The following is a 20156-nucleotide window of genomic DNA, read 5'->3' as shown; positions in this document are numbered from 1 at the left end:
TGAATTTTGTATTAGGCAAATCATGCTGCCATACAATAGTCTGAAAATTACATAGAATAAATTAGTCACACTTATATATAAAGAATCAAATATGCCACTATAGTCAGGCGAGACCTTTACACCATACAAATATGGAAAATAACTATACTGTACGCAGGTGGAATCTCTACATCAAAATCTCTCGAAAAGAAGAGTGTTTGATACTTCAACTTACCACTTGAACTAGGCCTCGTTGACCGCCGTTTTAAATCTTTTGATTAAATACATTAACGTAAATCCAAAAGCAATATACTGGCATGAAGCTAACCCTGATTTCAAGAATTTAACTAATTTATATTCAGAAATACATCCTTCGACTGAGTATAGTATGATTTTTTTTTTTTTGTAAATACAGTGTCTTCTTTTTTGGGTACTTTCATTAAACTTTACGTCTAAAATTGCAGTTTTTTTCAATTGAAAATATACGTAGGTCTCTCAACTTTTCTTTCATACATTTTGAGTTTATCAAGATTTATTAGTCGTTTCCCTCAAAAAAAGAAAAAGAAAAAAAAGATGTATTAGTCGTTTGGAATTGGTTTTTTTATTAACCGTTAACACATCTAAAATAACACTTAAATAAATATCTGACGAGTTGCCAATTGTTTCCTCACCAATTGAAGCCATCAACTTGAATTAAAACTATTATTGTCGTGACTTAAGGGTGGTTTACGATTAATACAATGTGGGTAACGGCATACATTTTAGATCATGATTTGAAAGAAATTGCAAAAAAAGAATAAACCATATGCCCCTCTTATTATCTTAATCGTAAAATAAAAGATTAAGTCATAGCCTGTGTTCTCAATTTTTAAGTAATATCTCGAACTTATGTTCCTTTTTTTTGTTTGAAAAATTTCCAAATTTAAGCAAAGTTTGATTCATCCCCACGGTACAACATCTGATGTGATGAATCACTTTGTCAGATTTTTAAGTGAATCGTTTCCACTCACCATTTTTTTGAATCCATCTAAAAATTCTAAGAGATGATTCATCGTTCTGTTGCCACATTTTATAAAGCAGGGTCATAAATTGAACTTTTTACAAAGTTTGAGGATTTTTTAAAGTGAAAAAAGAAAGATTGATTTTTTTTTCTTCTAAAAAATCATAAAATTAAACACAAAAATTTGGGTACAATCGGGTGTACCGTACAATCGGATTAATCCGCACCCAGAATAATGTCAATTATTGGTAGTGTTATTTCATTATTTGTATAACTGAATAGTGTCATTTATACGATTAGGGTCAGAATGCGGGTCAAAATCTGAATGCGGATCAATCCGATTGTAGGGTACACCTAGCTGTACCCAAGACCACCTCAAAATTAAAATACAGACTACAAATTAACCCTAAAATAGATAAATAAAACTATAAAATTTGACAGGCTGCCTAAACCGGTTAGATTGAGCTTTGAATTGCCGCCCAAGCACTAGGGGGTGTGTTTACGCAATTACATCAAATAAAAATTAGGAAAATTTGGAGAAAGGCCACACTTTAAATATAAACTACATGTAACATACATCCCCCTTTCCTAAACAAATAAAATAAAGTGTTCGTATATTGAATTAGCAGTAAATTGATTAACACAATCTTTAAATTTACTTATTTAATTAATCCCTCCCCTCCGTTCCACGAATCTTAAGTCACTTTCCTTTTTGGGCTGTCCCACGAATTTTGAATAATTTATTTATGTGGCAAAAGAATTTCCCTTTATTCACATTTTCACTTTTTCACCTACCATACTTAACACACTAAATATTACTCCATCCGTCCACCAAAAATATGCCACTTTACTTTCAGCACGTTTTAATAAAATGTGAATGAAGTTGGTAGTGGAGTAAGGGTTCCACTTTAAATGTGAGTGGAATGATGTGGACTTTACTACTAAAAATGGATGTGACATATTTTTTTGTGAACGGACGAAAAAGGAAATTGTGACATATCTTTGGTGGACGGAGGGAGTATTTTCTTAATTTCCGTGCCGAAAATAATTGACTCAAGATTCGCGGGACGGAGTAAGTATTAATTTATATATAAAATAATCATGAACATACGTAAAAGTCCAAAATACCCCCAAATTTTAAAGTCAAATGGAGGGAGAGGCATAACCGCAAAAGTGATAATTTTTGTCAAAATTATAGTTTCACTTTTATAACTTTGTATTGGCGGTAAAATCGCCACATAGTTGTGGGTGAGGAGGGGTAAAGGATTTCTATGATTGGATAAAACTTGTATTTCTAATCATTGTTATCTGAATCATTGGTTACATGACTATTTTGACGACATTTATGTAGAACATGGCATGTTTTTAATATTTTCATTCTTAATTTGTTTCGCAATAAATTCAAGAACTCCATAATTCTTTTATGAAAAAAACTATAAATGAACTCACAATAGTACACAACAAACTCATCATGGCATTGCAAGAGGATTATTTGCATTAAATACTCCATATAAGTATTAATTACGCTTTTTTCGTAAAATTTTACATCTTTAAAATTCTTCAATTTATTCATTTTTTACATATATATTTATTATTTAAATCCAACACGTTAGAGTTGCACCTGCTAACAAACAAAAGTAGTCTAAAGGCTTACTTAATAAAAATGAAAAACAATAAAATATTCCTATAGTATTTCCAATTTGTCATTGAAATAACTCCCTGTGTAATGGTGCAGAATATATTACTATTATACACGTCTGATGAATTAATTATTTATTTCTTTTTAAAATATATCAAAATATAGTATACTTTATTAATTTTAAATTTATTAAAATTTATTCTTACTGAAATAATTTTTATTTATTATTTATAAAATTGATATTCTAAACAATAAATAAATATGGAATATTTTTTTACATATAATTTATATTATTCAAAGAGTATTAAATATATTTTCTTAATTGGTTTAAAAATGAAAGAGGAATACAGTTAAGTACTCATCTGGTATCGGACAAAATAATATTCGTAGAAGAAAAAAGGAATATAATAGTCCTATTCAATAGTTGATATCGTGCCGTGGGTAAATGAACAGTAGTTATCTATTGTAGTTGGAATCTGAAAGGAGCACAGATATAAATATGAGTAATTTATTTCTTTATAAATTAGGGGCAATAATGATTAAATTCACGATTTTTTAATATATTTTTATTTTATTTTATACATGAATTACAAATTTTATTTTAAATACATCAGGTTTCATTCATGGGTTAATGGCACCTAAATTACTCAACTATTTCGAAATTCTGATTTGGATACCATACTTCAATGTCTGTAAAGTAAAATACTCAACTATTAATTTAATCTGATTTAGCAACTCCGTTCAATTTCTGACAAGGGCAAAATTGGAAATATGCATACGTGTCCAAATTAAAGCCAGCTGGTGCCCAGTTGGCGTCCGTGTGGTATCCCAGTGTCATTATGTTGGGACGACGTCGTTTCGTCTACACAGATGGCAACCGAAAAGGCGCGCCAAATATCCAAAAATCTTAGTCTTGAGAGATACATTTCATTTCTCCCAAAAAAAGTTCTCCCATCTTCCCATCGTTTCATGGTTCTTGACCTTTCCATTGCCTGGAAAATCAACAATCTTGTTGAATTTTGTTATACCGAAAGTACACCATAGTTTAGTTGTGTTCAATTTTGAGTGAAAATCTGAGATTGCGTTAGGTTTTGGGTATTTCGAAGCAGAAGTCAGTAAACTTGTGAAGAAGTGGTCCCAAGCTCTTAAAAATGGCGAAAAGGTACCTTCTTTGATTCCTTTATAGTTATGTCGAATGTTTTGTCGCCTATTCACGTCGCCTGTTGATATTATACTATATTTGTTGGAAAGTATGTGTTGCCGCCTTCTTCGACTTTAATAATGTAGATAGGGTTTACTGTTCTTGTGGTTGTACTGTAGTTGTTTTTTTTTTGGAAAGTGCATTTTTTAATTTAGATTTTTAGGTTTCGCCTGCACAAATGTTCGAAATTCCATTATTTGATTTTTTGTTGTCTGTGTGAATCTCGTGCAGTGTTGAATTTGGTTTGCATATATGTCATGGTGGTCACTTCATAAACAAAGAAGGAAAACAACACTATATGGAAGGGGGGTTTGTCACCAAAATAGGGTTAGACCCCGATCTTTTTGGGTACTTTGATCTCATTGATTACGTGAAAGAATTAAGGTATGTCTCCTGGGAAAACCTTTATTATCGCATCCCTACCACTCAAACACATAAAGTAATCATAGATAATAGTGGTGTCTTGAAAATTTTAACAGCAATGGGTAAGCAGATGATAGTGACAGTGTGTGTTGAGGGTGGTGTAAAAGCCACATATGTTACTGATAACAGTGAACAACCTAAGGAAAATGTGCATGTTAAAGAGGGTAATTGAGGTGAAGCTAAGGGTAGTGATGGGGAGGGTGAGTGGGATTGTGAGGGTAGTCAGACTAAGGTTGATGGCAGTGAGGGGGATGGTGAGGGTGAGGGTGAATATCCCCGAGATATAGATGACTGGGGACATTTAGACAATTCCACTTTCTCTGAGATTGAGGATGCTATAAATATGAAGTGTTGGAGTGAGAGTAGTGACGAATACTACCAACCTAGTGAAACTGATTTGTCAGAAGTTAGTCTTCGTGATTTAGACTACATTTCTGATGAAGAAAATGTTGAATTGAGGAAGAAATTAAAAACAGCAGATAATGTTTTCAATTTGATGAATGTGAATGATGGGTTTGAAGCCGAGATAGAGCACACACATGTGTCTGATTATGAGAATGAAACACATGAATATGAGTCTGAGGAGAGTGATTATGATTTTCAACCCAAATTGAGAAAGAAAAGACTCGTTTATGACCCCAAGTGTGACCATAACAAACTTGAAATTGTTATAGGTACGCACTTTCAGGATGGTTTTCAGTGTAGAGAGGCTTTAACCACTTGGGCAATTGAGAATGGTAGATACATTCGCTTTAGGGCTGTTTCTAAGAAGAAACTATTAGCAAAGTGTACTCTTCCTTACCCTTGGCAAGTTTTTGCAAGCTCTATGCAGGGTAATGGTAGCTTCATGATAAAAAGTTACCATGGTGACCATAACTGTCCTAAGGCAATGAGTAATAAATTGCAAAGTTCACAGTGGATTGCAAAACGGTACCTTAATGTGTATAGAGTTAGATACAATTTAGGTGTGAAAGATCTTGGGGCAGATATTCTAGAGAGGTTCAAGGTGAGGGTACCAAAAGACAGGCTATACAAGGCTAGGAGACTTGCACAAGAATTGGTGAGAGGGTCAATAGAGCAGCATTATGGGTAACTGAAAAACTATATTGCTGAATTGAGAAGGGTTGATGGGGAGGGCAGATATGAGCTTCTTCTTCAAGAAGATAATGTATTTAAAGCACTGTATGTGGGTTTGACTGCCTTGAGAAAGGGGTTCAAAACCAGTTGTCGGCCTGTTATAGGTATTGATGGCTATTTTTTGAAAACCTATCTCGGCGGTCATCTCTTATGCGCAACTGGCAAGGACGGAAACAATGGTATGTTTTCGATTGCCTGGGCCGTTGTTGAGGCCGAGAATAAAGGTTGATGGACTTGGTTTTTGAAATGTCTTATGGAGGATTTGGATATCCAAGATGGCAGTGGTTGGACCTTCGTCAGTGATCAACAGAAGGTATTCTTATACATCTAATTTAGATTTGTCTTGCAAATCATCGATCTAACTTTTTTTCATTCTATGTAGGGATTGCAAAATGTCGTGGCCATTTTGGCTCCACAAGCTGAACACCGGAACTGCGCCCGACATATATACATGAATTGGAAGAAGGATCACAAGGACCAAACGCTTAAGAATTTGTTCTTTAGGGCTGTGTATGCTACCCATGAAGCGGAGTTCAAGGCTGCACTTCAGGAACTGAAGCAAGAGAGTGCCGCGGCGCGTGAAGATTTCCTGTCAAGGGACACCAAAAAATTCTGTAAGGCCTTCATATCCACTGGACCTAAAAGTGATAGCGTCGATAATAATATAAGTGAATGTTTCAATGGGTACATTTTAAATGCTAGGGGTAAGCATGTAATTCATATGTTAGAGGAAATCCGTTCATCTTTGATGGTTAGACAGGTAGAAAAATTCAAAGCCATGTCATCTGTTACAAGTAAACTTACTCCAAATGTTTCAAAAATATTGAAGAGAAATGTGATGGCCAGTGCATACTGCATAGCATTTCCAGCCATGAATTATACCTTCCAGGTGCATTATGAAGGTGATACCTTTGTTGTGCATGTGAAAACAAGCATGAATGGGTAAAACAAGTGTTCATGCCGGGAATGGGATATAAGTGGTATCCCTTGCAAGCATGTTTGCGTTGCCATTAGATACATGGACCGTGATCCCGCTGATCTTGTTTCTCATTACTTCACTGTGGCTACCTATCTTTTGGGGTATGAATTTGGTATCCAACCCATTGTTGGGAATAAGATGTGGCCTGAAGTGGAGGGCGATTTGGTGAAACCACCACCTAAAACAAGAATGCCTGGACGTCCCAAGAAAAAACGGGTTCGAGCACCTCAGCAGAAGGAAGGGAGGATGACCAAACATGGAGTTATGATGTCGTGTAGCAACTGCAAGCAGACAGGGCACAACAAAAGAAAATGCACTAATGCAGCCCTAGAAAACCCGAACCCTAACAAGGTACATTGCCATCTTTCGATAATATGCTACTTTGTTAGGACTTCGTCAAATAGATTAACAATTGCTTTGTTTACATATCCAACAACGGAAAAGAGGAAGGCCTTCAAAGGATGGTGCAACTAAAAAAGGAAGCAAGGAAACGGGAGGGCAGAAATCAAGGAAAAAGGCTGCATCTGAGCAACACTCTCAAATGAAGAAAAAAAGTGGATCCACTCAATACAAAGGCAGAGGGGCAGCTCTTAAAGGGATTGGTGTTTACGTGAATGAGCCAACTGGAAATTCCTTCTACCATGTAAGTTGTTGTATTAAGTTTTCTGGAAAATTGAACATTTCATTTGTGAACTGTTTCTAAAATATCTAACATTTTTCAGGGTTCAACCTCATCCAAGTAAGCCATGTTGTTGCAAAAGTTCAAAAAGCCAAGAAATTCAAATACCAAAGATGGTGGGACTACAACTCAAGAAAGTGTTGTCATCGGAGTAGCAAAAACTCAAGAAAGTAGGAATGAAGGAGCCTCAACCCAAGATTTGTGAATCAAACATGTTGTTTTTGTATATTTTGCAGCATAGTAGCCAGTTATTTTGGGGTTTTGTCTACACTGAGCAACAAATTAGTTTGAAATACTTTGATGCTTAGCTGGTTCTATGTAACTCAACTTCATCATATCACTTACTGGCTTTCACTTATTGAATATTTAGCTTTTGGTTCCAGATTGTGTGCTTCATATTTGCAGTGTTTACACACCCTGAAATACTATTTATGCTTGTTAAAATGAAGGAATTGTAAGCTAGGAAAGTAACATATAAACTAGGGTTAATGGAGAAGTAGTCTAATAACAACCAAACTGAAGACATTTAAAGTCTTCTAAGATACAACAAGGGTTTACTAATCATAGGCCATACAAGAATTCACAAAATTAAGACAATTTTAAGTCTTCAAAGGCCTTCAAAATACTACAACTACATACTTCAATAGTTACTTAATCATGAACACAAAAGAAACAACCACTACAACAAAGCAGAAAAACCATTTAGACATTCGAAGCTTCAAATCTTGACCATCTACAATAGCTTGAAGTTCCTCGTTCTTCGCTTTCACTAACTGAAGCTCCACCATAGTGGACTGGAATTCATCTTGTCGGTGGTCAAATCTATCCCGGTTGAAGGTGCCCAACATTGTTGCCTGCCCCAGCTGCTCCTCTGCCATACTCAATTGCATTCTCAAGTTTTCAATGCATCCTTTGTAGTGCTCCGTTAACTCCAGATCCACCCACTCCCACAATCCACAATCATCATTTGACTACATACCACCAAAAAACACAATTGCTGTAATAATTGTTGAGGTAAAGTGAGAGAAAGAAAAAAACACAATTGAGCTAACCCCATGACGACTACAGCAATAGAAACGACACAGAGGATTCAAGGGAGTGTTCGAGGTCCTCATCAAAGCCAACCCATGTTTACACATCTTAGGATGCCCCAACCATCGACTTGCTCTTGCGTTGAAGGTGTCGCCACATGAGCTAGAGCTCGACATTGACTCCCCAAATTCGCTATTCCACGTTTTCATAGAAAAGTTAGGGGGAAATGTGAAGAAATTAGGGTTCCCTTCCTTTAAAAGAAGAAAAAATTCGTTACATTGCCCGCATATTTGTTCAAAACGACAACGTATCACAATTACCAAAACGACTGTGTTTCATTTAAGCGTCGGTGAGTCCACATCGGATTCTCCGACATCCACGTAATCACTCAAGTCCCCGGAGATTGAACGGAGTTGCTAAATCAGATTAAATTAATAGTTTAGTATTTTACTTTACAGACATTGAAGTATGGTACCCAAGCCAGAATTTCGAAATAGTTGAGTAATTTAGGTGCCAATAACCCTTCATTCATTTTTGATTTTACACGCAATGAATATTTTCAGTGAATAAACATTGAGGTGAAAGATGAAACTATCTAAATGAAAATCTTTCAAAACGACATAATTTGGCATTAGGTAGATTAGATTACAGAAACATAAAAATATATTAACAAATCAATAAGAAGTCGACATGCAGTCATAGAAGTCATTGTTTTTTTTTAGCTTTTTTATGTTTGCACATCTCACTTCTTTTCATTAATATATCTTTGTGTTCCTGTAGTGCAATCAATATAATGTCCAACTATATTGTTTAGAAAGACCTCGATTCAGTCACATTGACAATTCCAACTTCCAACCTCATCATTTATTCGCTAAATATATTTTATTGCGGGCACTCAAAAAAATCGTGTGCAAAATTTTAAGTTCAAATATAAAATGAGAAATGTATAATAGTTCATTTTTATTACCGTTAACCCTAAATTGTAAGATTTTCTCCAGTGATGTTCCAACCCCACCTCGGCGAGCCCCATCTGTTGCCGAGCCCTCGGCTCGATAAGGGATCGTGAGAACGAGCCAAGTTCAAATGTGTTTATGAATGTCGTACGCGCCATCTTAAAAAAAAAATCTAATTTTGAGTAAAATAGTCATTGTGAATGGCTATTTTTTTAATCCAATTTTCCTATATATATATATATATCTCACTTTCACTCATTTTTACACTAAATCTACATCCCTTCTTCTACTTTTTTCTTCTTATTCTCTAATTTCAAATTAAATTCTTGTTTTTGCTCTTAAAAAAAATGGATTGTGAATTCAAAATTGGTAAGTCTACCAAACGGGGCCAGGGGCAATTGTCACTGGCCCCAAATTCTTCGCTTCACGATTTTTCATCGTTTTCTTATTCAACAAATACGTTCAATTCTTTTCTTGAGGGTATCAACTTGAACTGCTAAAATAGAAATTTTATTAAAAAAGAAATAAGAGAAATAAGAGAAAAGACAAAAACAAGCGAAAGCACCCGCAAGAGACCACGGGTAACCGAAAAACGGCCAAAACTAAGAGAACATTTTTAGAGGATCTTCCTTGTCAAATGAATATTCGTCGTCCAACATATCTGCCCAGTTTTTTTTTTTTTGAACAAAGTAAAATTCAGCGGAGATGACCAAGTCTCCAAAAATTTCGAGCCCTCAAAGATGACGAGGCGCGCCGGCTATATCACTCTGAAAACTGAATCATTTGCACCCTATGGATTGAGACGACCCTTAATTATCCTAAGGGTGCTAATCAAAAGGTGATCGTTTATTGGGGAGATATCACGAAGCAATAATGTGAATCTCCAACGGGCACATCGGTACGTGACAACAAACAAATCAAATCATACTTTCAATCCATCCAAAAAAGTGTGAAGGTTGGGAGGTAATCTACGACAAGTGTGAAAGCAATTGGGAGAGTAGCACGAGCCATGATCAAATCATCCAACAAGCCCATGAGATATTTCAAACAAATAACCACAACACTCACTTCAAATACTTATCGACTTGGCACATCATTCGCGAATCTCAACAATAAGATTACCTTTGAGGGAGGTACACGACGCGTTCTTTGAACCAAGGGTCACGATTAGGCGTACGTGCCAAAAGACAGTAAAGAAGAACAACAAAGTGAAAGGGAAAATATGCGAGTCGTCGTCATCCTCGCCCAAGTGGAAAAGCACTTTACAAACGACCACTGACCGCTTTGGCGATTTAAAACAAGTGAAGCGCATGTCCATCGACAACCAGATTTTAAACACTGGTTCACAAATGGGGGCATGAGAATTATCAATACATAACCGAATAGTGAACGAGATCATGAAACGTTGAGGATGAGCTCTCTAATTTAATTTTTAGGATATGTTTTACAATAATGTAATTTTAAATTTTGTTTTTAATGTAATTTTTTTGGAATTATTGTAATTTTCAAATTTAAATTTAATGAAATTTTGTTTTTAAATTTTATTTAAAATCCAGTTTTTAAAATGGAGTAAAAAATATATTAAACCATTTTATAGAGTTTCTGCTATGAAAAAGTTGGCTCTATACATAGATGGCTCAAGCTAAGGGGCTCTCTGCTGAAGATGTTATAAGAGGACATTTACTTTGGAGAAGGTGACTCAGCTAATGGGGCTCTCTGTTGAATATGCCATATAAAGATATTTATTTTATATGATTGAATATTTTTATTTTTAAAAATATATTTTTTCTAATTATATCCTTTTAATAAGATATAAATTAAACAAAAATAATTTAAATAATAGAATAATTAAAAATTTTAAAATATCCCAAAATTTTAATCAATCTAAATTAACAAAAAATTATTTTACTCCCCCGTCCCGCGAAGCGTGACCCACTTTTCTTTTTGGGTTGTCCCACGAAGCTTGACCTGTTTCTAAAAATGGCAAAAAATTTACCTTTTATTCATCTTTTCACTTTTTCACCTACCACACTTAACACACAAAATACCAATTTCTTAATTTTCGTGCCGAAAAGAAATGAGTCACGCTTCATGGGACGGAGGGAGTACTATTTATTCACCAACACCACTCTTCTAAATAAATGTCCCTTAACTAGATAAAGACAAATGCCCTTTAAAAAAAAATCCTAGATAAAGACAAATGATAAAGTACACATATACTATACGATACTACATAGTGACACCGCTTCTCCACCTCAACTGCAACTGCAACGTCTACGCGCTTTCAATCCTAAACCTCCTCCATAAATAAACCCACCTTCCCCAACTCTCTCTCTCTCTCTCTCTCCTCTCACAAACACACACGCGCATACATATTTACAGAGTATAACAAGCTCGTTTAGCACTGACACAATATAATTAGGCGTTTACAGTGTTTGGGAAGAAATGATGGGAAATGGAGATCCAGAGAGGGGAGCAGCCAGAAAGCACAGAAACCAGAGCTACTACGCAGGAGCATACGACGCGGATTATCACGACTCCCATTGGACTTCCTGGCTCGTTCCGATGATCGTTGTGGCCAACGTCGCCATGTTCGTGGTCATCATGTTCGTCAACAACTGCCCCAAGAATCACGACGGCCTCCGCGGAGACTGCGTCGCCAAGTTCCTCGGCCGCCTCTCATTTCAGCCCCTCCGCGAAAACCCTCTCTTCGGCCCCTCTTCCTCCGCGTAAACCCTTCTGTTTCCTACCAGACGCATTCTGTGTTCAATTTCGTGCCTTTCGTTTCATTTTGGGATTAATTTGTGATCTGATTTTTGGGGTTGGATTTAAGGGTTGTGAATTGGTGAGCTCATCGCTTTCTTATTCAGCTTCACAAATTATTTGGCAATAGCTGCTTGAGCAGCTGTTTTAATGGTTACCATTTGTGCAATTTGTGATTACTTATTTCTTAATTATATTTCATAGGCCATAGCATCTTATTTCAATCAGATTAGGTCTTTAATAAGTCTGTTGAACTTGTTTTTTGTGTGTTTATAATTGTGCTAGCTATTAATTAGGGGGTGAAGTTTTGAACTCATAAATAGTGGAGAAGCTATCTTTAGCTATTAATAATGATTGTGATTGTGACAAGATTGTGATCTAGATATTATTAGGACATTATTAGTGCTAATTCTATCACTTACGCTTTACTCAATCAAGGAGAGACTAGATAATTCTTCTGCCTATCTTGGTCCTTTTCAGAATCAAGATTATAGATTTGAAGGTTATATTACAAGATTGATGCGTCTAATTTAACACTACCATATATGACTTGAAATATTATCTTGAGTACTCACATTTTTTCAGTCTTAGATTTGAATTTGAATAATAAACACATGGATGGGTGATACCGGTAGATTTTGATAGATGGACATTGATATGTGTATATAGGGAACTGGGTTTTGGTCCATTGGAAACCTTTTATGCTTAAGCCAATCTAAACTCTCTATAACGTATTGAAAATATTGTTTATCACCAGAGGTTTTGCACTAAGTTAATAAGAAAGCGTCAAGTTAATCCAACAATGTCTCAATCTCTGCTCGGGTAAGAGTCCAAGTCATCTAATCTAAGCATTGAGCCTTTCTGAACCATCCGCCAGGATGATGATAGCTCATCTTATAAATCTGTGTGTGTCGCCTTAGGGATTTCAAGCTATCACGTGCTTGAGTTATGTCTGCTTTCTTCATACCTCAACACTCACAAATAGACATGCTAGTAGCGCGTCTTCATTGCCAAAAGAAACGTTTAAATCCCCCTTATAGGATGTCCTTGGTATTTGTTACTTAATTTCACATGAGCTAATCTAGGAATTTCTCTTTCATTGCTTCTTGCTAAGTTTAGTAATTGATTGAAGATAGCTCCCAGCTGCAAAATTATCGTAAAGTTTGTCACTTTTCTCCATTACAGATATAAGCAGCTAATTGGTATTATATCAAGCTCCTTTCAAACATTAGAAAGAAATGGAATGACAGTGATTCTTGTACATTAATTTGTTTTAATCAATTGGGTGTAAAATTGCAAGATTTATTTTGTTTTAATCAATTTTGTTATTGTTGTACATTAGAAAGAAATGGAATGACAGTGATTCTTTGGTATGCGCCGAGGTAGGTGGGGTGTTTACTTGTATCCATTTCTGTAGTCTTAGGTTATCATAGCTCTTATGTGAAATTAGAGATATTGATGCTTGAAAGTAATTGTTTTTATCACGTCTTATGCAGACTGGAAAAACTTGGAGCTCTTGAGTGGGACAAGATAGTGCACCGCAATCAAGCATGGAGGCTCTTTACTTGCATCTGGCTGCATGCCGGTGTAATTCATTTACTTGCGAACATGCTGAGCTTGGTGTTTATTGGAATTCGCCTAGAGCAGCAATTTGGATTTGGTGAGAATTTAGTTTGGTCTTCGAACAAAGTTTAAAATAGTTTTTCAGCATTTGTATATCATGTTATTTGGAAGTCCTGCTATAATCAATCATTCATTTTCTTTTCTTTTTCAATATCAGAAACTCACATTTATATTTCTGGTTTGTGTTTATGCAGTGCGTGTAGGGGTGATTTACCTGTTGTCAGGTATCGGTGGGAGCATTCTATCTTCCCTTTTCATTCGGAATAATATCTCTGTTGGGGCTTCTGGTGCTCTGTTTGGACTTCTTGGAGCAATGTTATCAGAGTTATTTACTAACTGGACTATTTATACAAACAAGGTAAGTTCTGTAACCATCATAAGTATAGCATTTTCTAGACGCACCATACGAAGAAAAAAGGCCTTAATCAGTTGATCTTATGTTTTAATACCGAGTGTTATATATAATAAAGAGAACATAATTTTTTTATGGAAATCCATTGAGAGGGACTTTGAATTCCATAAGAAGTTGTTATGGAACTGCTCAGAATCTCCTTGTTCGAACAGGCGGCAGCTCTTTTTACTCTGATTGTCATAATTGCAATCAACTTGGCCGTTGGAATTCTTCCACATGTCGACAACTTTGCACATATTGGAGGCTTTCTTTCTGGTTTCCTCCTCGGATTTGTGCTCCTCGCTCGTCCCCAGTTTGGTTGGTTGGAAGGCCGGAATCGCCCAGCTGATACCAGGCTGAAATCCAAATACACGGTCTACCAATACGTTTTCTGGATTGCAGCCACTATTTTGTTGATTGTCGGGTAAGATTTCCTTATATCTTATACTTGATCTTGCACGAAGTTGTTGTATGATATGAATCTATCAGTCCACTCTTTCCTTGCAAGTTCTAGTGCATCTCATGATGAGATAAAATGACTGATCTTTACTGTTAATTCGCTCGATTCTGTAGATTCACAGTAGGATTGGTGATGTTGTTCAAGGGCGAAAATGCCAACGACAAATGCAGCTGGTGTCATTACCTGAGCTGCGTGCCTACATCAAGATGGAGCTGCGACAACTGATCTGGATTTCTCAGCCGGTTTGTGTTTGTTGTTGTTGTTGTTGTATATTTGTGGCCTTATTTCGACTTATTTCATAGTCTTCGTCGTATAGAATTATGGTTGGTTTGTTTAATTATAGCCATTCATATTTGTTATATTGTGTACATGCATAGTAATTAACATCGACGATATTGCTAAAGGAAATGCTAATATTTTCTTTTTCCTCCCTCGTTGACTCAAGGGAATGTTAATATGCTAAAAGAAGTTCGTTTTAGACTTGTAGTGATGTTTCTTTATTCTTTATAGCGCAGACGTCTTCAAGAGTTGGATTCTTTTATTATGGTGTCATTAATTTTACGTGTTATGCATATTAATATACTTCTTTCGTCCATGAAAATTAGTTCCGCTTGAGGGTGGACACAGATTTTAATAAAAGAGGCACACTTTGTAAGCTCAGAGCTTACCATAAGCTCGAATTTTAGAGCATGGTCGGATCCGGATCCGGGTCCATGGTGCATTCCAAATTAAAACTATTAGTTACGTATATCCGGTATATGTATTAAACGAATGGGACATGCACCAATTGAAGCGCTAGCTTAGTTGGATAAGTGTGATCAATGTGTGGGAGGTAACCCAGCGCCAACTTGAATATTTTTGGCTATTGGGGAGACTTTTTTCTTCCTAAATGATGAAATGCTAGTGAAGGATTAGTTTCTTTCTAAATTATAGAAGGACTTCCTAAATTAAATTTAGCTTTATTTATGTTTCTTTCACTCAACTTTAAATTCCTCTGCAAAGCAATTTTAACAGGAGGTGAATATAACTTCATTAAGCCATTTTGGTAGGGGGTAATCAATGCCCAGTGGTGATTGATGGGTTGGTGGAGAGAGAGAAAGAGAGACGAGACGAGATTTTAGGATAATTGGTATTTGCAATTGTTTAATCAAAATAAAATTTTTAAAATTAAGCTATATATTCATTAAATATAAAAATATATATATAGATATAATATATTAACACACACACATATGTGTGTATTTTAGTACTGTATATATTTCAATAGAAATTTTGTATTAGTTATTTTAATATAATGTGTATATTATATCATCTTTAATTTTGTCATGTATGTTTTGATTTGGACGAAATTCAAATTCAGGGCAAATTCCGAAATGGGCTAAAGTTTATGTACTTATATTACAACTTTATATTGTTGAAAAATACCAAAATTCACTAATAGTTTGTGAATTTACAGTCAACTAACGCCTCAAAAAAATATATTGTGAAATGCAAATAAGTAAAAGGTAATAAAAAGTTCCAAAAATCCTTTCAAGACTAATAGAAAATTTGAAAGAAAAATATCTAAATATTTTTGTGAAAATTTTAAATAGATAATAATAATCTTTAGACAAAATCGTTTTGTCAAGAACTTGGTCATTCATTTGATACACCTCCAACTATACGATGGTTTCATCTTCATTTTAATGTTACTATCTTTATTATAGCTATTTTATATAATAATATAAGTAACTTATAAAATTTTATTTTATAAATATAATATTCTAAAAAATAAGTTTTTATTATTATTTTAATTAAGTATATATCACCGTGCATCGCACGGGAGTAATACTAGTTTATATCCATCTCAATTAACACGCATTTTTTGCCCATTATCTATCACTCATCAAAACTTAATTTAGAGAAAATCTTATTAATACTAACAAAAATTTAAAAATTCGACAAAAGTTCATTGAAAAATTCAACAATTTTTTAAGGCTAACTATGACAAACGTGTCATAATTATGCACATTTAAATATTTTTTGATTTGAAAAAAAAATCCTACTAATAATCATTGTTTGAGATTTTTTTTTTTTGGCATATTCTTATTGACTTACCAAAATTTGATGTAGGTTATTGCCTTCATATAATCTTTTATCTAGATCTGATGCACATATTTTGTATACAGTGTATACAGTGATTATGCTTTATAATACTTAATTATACTTTATCATTTAGAAAAATAGTTCGACAATCAGTTGGGTAGTAATTTGTCGAACAATATATAAATTACTCTCTCTGTCTCACGAATATTGATACGTTTGGTTTCGGTACGGAAATTAAAGAGTTGTAGATTAGTGTTTTAAGCGTATAGGTAATAAAGTAGAATAATGATAAAGTAGGAGAGAGAATGTAATAAAGTGATAAAGTAAGATAGAGAATGTAATTAAGACCCCTTATTTTTGGACTAATTATTATCTTATTTGGAAATGTGTCAAGATTCGTGGGACGACCCAAAAAAGAATACGTGTCAAGATTCGTGGGACTAAGGGAGTATTAAACTAGAACAATGTATAAATTATTAAACACATTAAAATTTATCTCAACAATATTATTTATTGGACAAATGTGCAGATTGCCCCCTGAACTAGACCCCCTAGAGCTTTGATCCCCCAGACTCGGTCAACTTGCGTTGACCTCCCTGAACTCCCGAAACAAAAGTGCATTTAACCCCCGTGTTAAATGGCTATTAGAAGCCGTTTAACTTTGATTTTTTTTTGTTGAACTTGGGTTGTTGTTGGCCTGCTGTGTCGGTGTGAGAGTCGATCCGAGAGGGGGAGACAATGGCAGCGACCCCTGTTGTTGTTAGTTGGAGCCGAGAGATAGAGGGAGATGGCGGCAGGCGGTGAGCTATCGCTGTTGTCGGTCGGAGCCAGGGAGGGGGGGAGGGGGGGAGAAACGAGATCACAGGGAGGAGAGAACTCGAGTGAGGCCGGGCCCTGCTTCATCGGAGTGGAGCCGCGACGACGGATCTGTTTAAGAAAGATATGGGGTTTGAAGGAAAAGTGAGAGCGGCGGTCGTGGCTCGTCGCTGCGATCGCCGGATTTCAGGGGAGATTGGACGGATTTCATCCGTGTGTTGAGCGTACTTTGTTTCTGAGGGAGGAGAGAGTCGCCGAAGTGGTGACTGGATTTGGGGGAGCTAGGGCTTAGGCAGTGCAACGAGCGCGGATGATCTGAGAGAGAGTCGGTCATGAGTCAGGTATAGGGGAAGGGCGAGGGAGGTCACGCGGCTTATCGCTGCTGCGTCTATGTGTGAGTCGACAATGGCGCTCGTCGCCGGAGAAGAGAGCGTGTAAGAAAATAAAAATAAAAAATAAAAAATAAATAAAGTTGAATGGCGTCTTACAGCCGTTTAACGTGGGGGTTAAATGCACCTTTGTTTCGGGAGTTCAGGAAGGTCAACGCAACTTGACCGAGTCTGGAGGGTCAAAGCTTTAGGGGGGTGTAGTTCAGGGGGCAATATGCACCTTTGCCCTTATTTATTTATTTATGTAAGCAATGCGTGAATTCAGTTGGGTCAAAGGAAACACCATCGTGATGTTGAGAACAATTGGACGGGGGATTCTATTCATAGTCCATTTTTACTCTTCATAGCCTCCTATTTAATAAATAATAAACAATATTTATAAATGTACTATTTTACCCTATAATCCCAAATTAAAATAACATATTATACATAGCCATTGGAAAAATTAAAAAAAGAAGAACACACACAGCTCCATAGAGCAAATAGCCTCTCTTCCAGGCCCTCCCAACTCGTTTGTAGAAATCTTTTCTCCTGACAAAGCAGTCCAAATCGTCCTTAATTCTCTTCTTGAGGTCCGGCTCCATTGCAAGGTGTCGAAAGTGGAAGGGGTGCTCGAGGTTGATGGAATCCCAAACAAAAGAAGAAGAGTAGGAAGCGGCGCAGGCGAGGGTGTGGAGTTTGACCACTTTTTTCTGAGTTCTGATGATCTTGGCCCGGTCGAGCACGGAGGGGATGTAGGAATCGAGCACCGTGTCTCTGAATTTCTTGTCGAAGCTGAGCTCGAAGTACTTCTCGGACTCGATGAGGACATTGTCGGAGTCATCGTCGATGACTTTGAAGCTCTTTTTGCTCTCTTCGTTGACGAAGCACCACTCGAGGGCGACGTCGTGGTGGGAGTCAAAGATCTTCTCGCACTTGGCGAAGCGGATGGAGAGGGCGGGCTCCTTGTAGCGCTTGCTGATCTTCAGCCGCTGGATGTCGGGCCGGACGTGACTGCACAGGTACGTCTCGACGGCCGAGTAGATTTCGTTGGAGGACATGTACATACCGTCGCCTGGGTGGGCCGGGGGGAGAAGTAGCGGTGGAAGAGGCCCATGAGGAAGTGCTGGGCTGCCGAGGGAGGAGCTGGTTCAGCATTGTTTGGACCAACATGATAAAGGCGAAAATGGAGGCGCACATGGCGAAGATCGAAAATGCCGCCGGCATGCTCGATATTGACACAACCATGGTTGTTCTTTTATTTTTTTACTCCCTTCGTCCCATTATTTATGGCCTGTATTCATTTTTTGGCCGTCCAAGTAACATGACCTGTTTCCCTTTTATGCCATAATTAGAGCTTAATTAAATTTGTTAATCAATTCAATATCTCTCTCATCTAATTCCTTCCAGCCGCTCCCTACCGCCATTAACTCTTTCTCTTTTTCCTCTCTCTCCCCTCCCACCTCTGTCACCCGCCACTCCTTCTCGCTGCCACCTCCTTCGCCTCCTCAAACCCAAATCCTGCGCCGACCCCCACCTCTCCCTCTCGTCACCATCCGCCGCCGTCGAGTGAAACCCTAGCAGCGTCGCTGCGCCGACCCCCATCTCTCTCTCTCGTCCACCGAGTGAAACCCCAGCAGCAGCGCTGCGCCGACCCCCACCTCTCCCTCTTGTCCGCCGTCCACCTCTCCCTCTTGTCTGTCGCCGAGTGAAACCTTAGCAGCGGCGCGGTCCCAGATCCATCTGCCGTCCAACGCCGCCAACCCTCTCTCTATCCAAATTTTCGGCGCTGCCTCTGTCCTCCACTGCTCCTCCTCCGCCCGTTTCCTTTTTTTTTTGTTTTTTTGTTTCTGAATCTGATGTTCTTCTGGGTCTATTATTTTTTGGAGCGCCCACTTGTTTTTTTTTTTGTTTCTGATTTTTGTTTTTTGGGGTCTGGCTTTTGGTCTAAATCCGATTTGATTTTGTTTGTAAATGGCAAATGAGATTTTACTTGAAAGATTTGTTTCTGGCCCAAAATTGCGATTTGAGTTACATAGAATTAATAAGTATAGAATGTTTATTTCAAATTCTAGAATTTAATTGTTTGAGATATGGATATCAATTTTGTTTGAGATTTGATTTGTTTGATATTAGATTCGAAAAAGAGTTGTGGCTTTGTCCCCATTTTTTTCTCCAATCCCTTTAAAGTTTTGATCATTTTTGTGTTGTTGGTGTGATCTTGTTTGCATAATTTCTCACACATCTATACACACATCTCTCTCTCATGGAGAATTATTCAAGAAAAAGATGAAGGTTGTCTATAGCTGCTGGCTTTAATTCTAAAAGACAGAGAAATATGAAATTTTAATTAATCTTCTAATCCAACACCTTTTCCCCTAATTTAAATCTTCTTAATCTCCGTGCCGAAAATGCATAGGCCATAAATAATAAGACGGAGGGAGTACTTGTTTTAATTTGAACTGTTGAAGAGGGGAAAAGGTTTAAGGTCACGTCAGAAACTAAAAAAAAATTGGGGCTAAGGGGGAACTAAGTCTTTTGCATTAATATTTATAAAATTTTTTTCCCTCCGTCCCAATAAAAGTGGCCACATTTCCATTTTGGTTTGTCCCATTAAAAGTGGCCACT

The 20156-nt window shown here is 36.8% G+C and overlaps 1 protein-coding gene and 1 pseudogene across 1 annotated transcript; one reads left to right on the top strand and one right to left on the bottom strand.

Moving 5' to 3' along the window:
• The first annotated feature begins 11195 nt into the window (after positions 1 to 11195).
• Positions 11196 to 14737, top strand: LOC130994687 (RHOMBOID-like protein 2). Its single transcript, XM_057919755.1, has 5 exons — positions 11196 to 11751; positions 13282 to 13445; positions 13603 to 13766; positions 13973 to 14223; positions 14373 to 14737. Exons 1-5 carry the CDS (start codon positions 11468 to 11470, stop codon positions 14482 to 14484), a joined length of 975 nt encoding a protein of 324 aa, XP_057775738.1. The 5' UTR covers positions 11196 to 11467; the 3' UTR covers positions 14485 to 14737.
• Positions 14738 to 17203: 2466 nt separating this feature from the next.
• On the bottom strand, positions 17204 to 19501 carry LOC130994350 (AAA-ATPase At5g17760-like; annotated as a pseudogene).
• Positions 19502 to 20156: the final 655 nt, after the last annotated feature.

This window comes from Salvia miltiorrhiza, chromosome 7 (assembly GCF_028751815.1).
Source record: "Salvia miltiorrhiza cultivar Shanhuang (shh) chromosome 7, IMPLAD_Smil_shh, whole genome shotgun sequence".
Taxonomy (NCBI): Eukaryota; Viridiplantae; Streptophyta; class Magnoliopsida; order Lamiales; family Lamiaceae; genus Salvia; species Salvia miltiorrhiza.
Note: the sequence above shows the minus strand (reverse complement) of the source record. Positions and strands in the feature narration are given on the sequence as shown.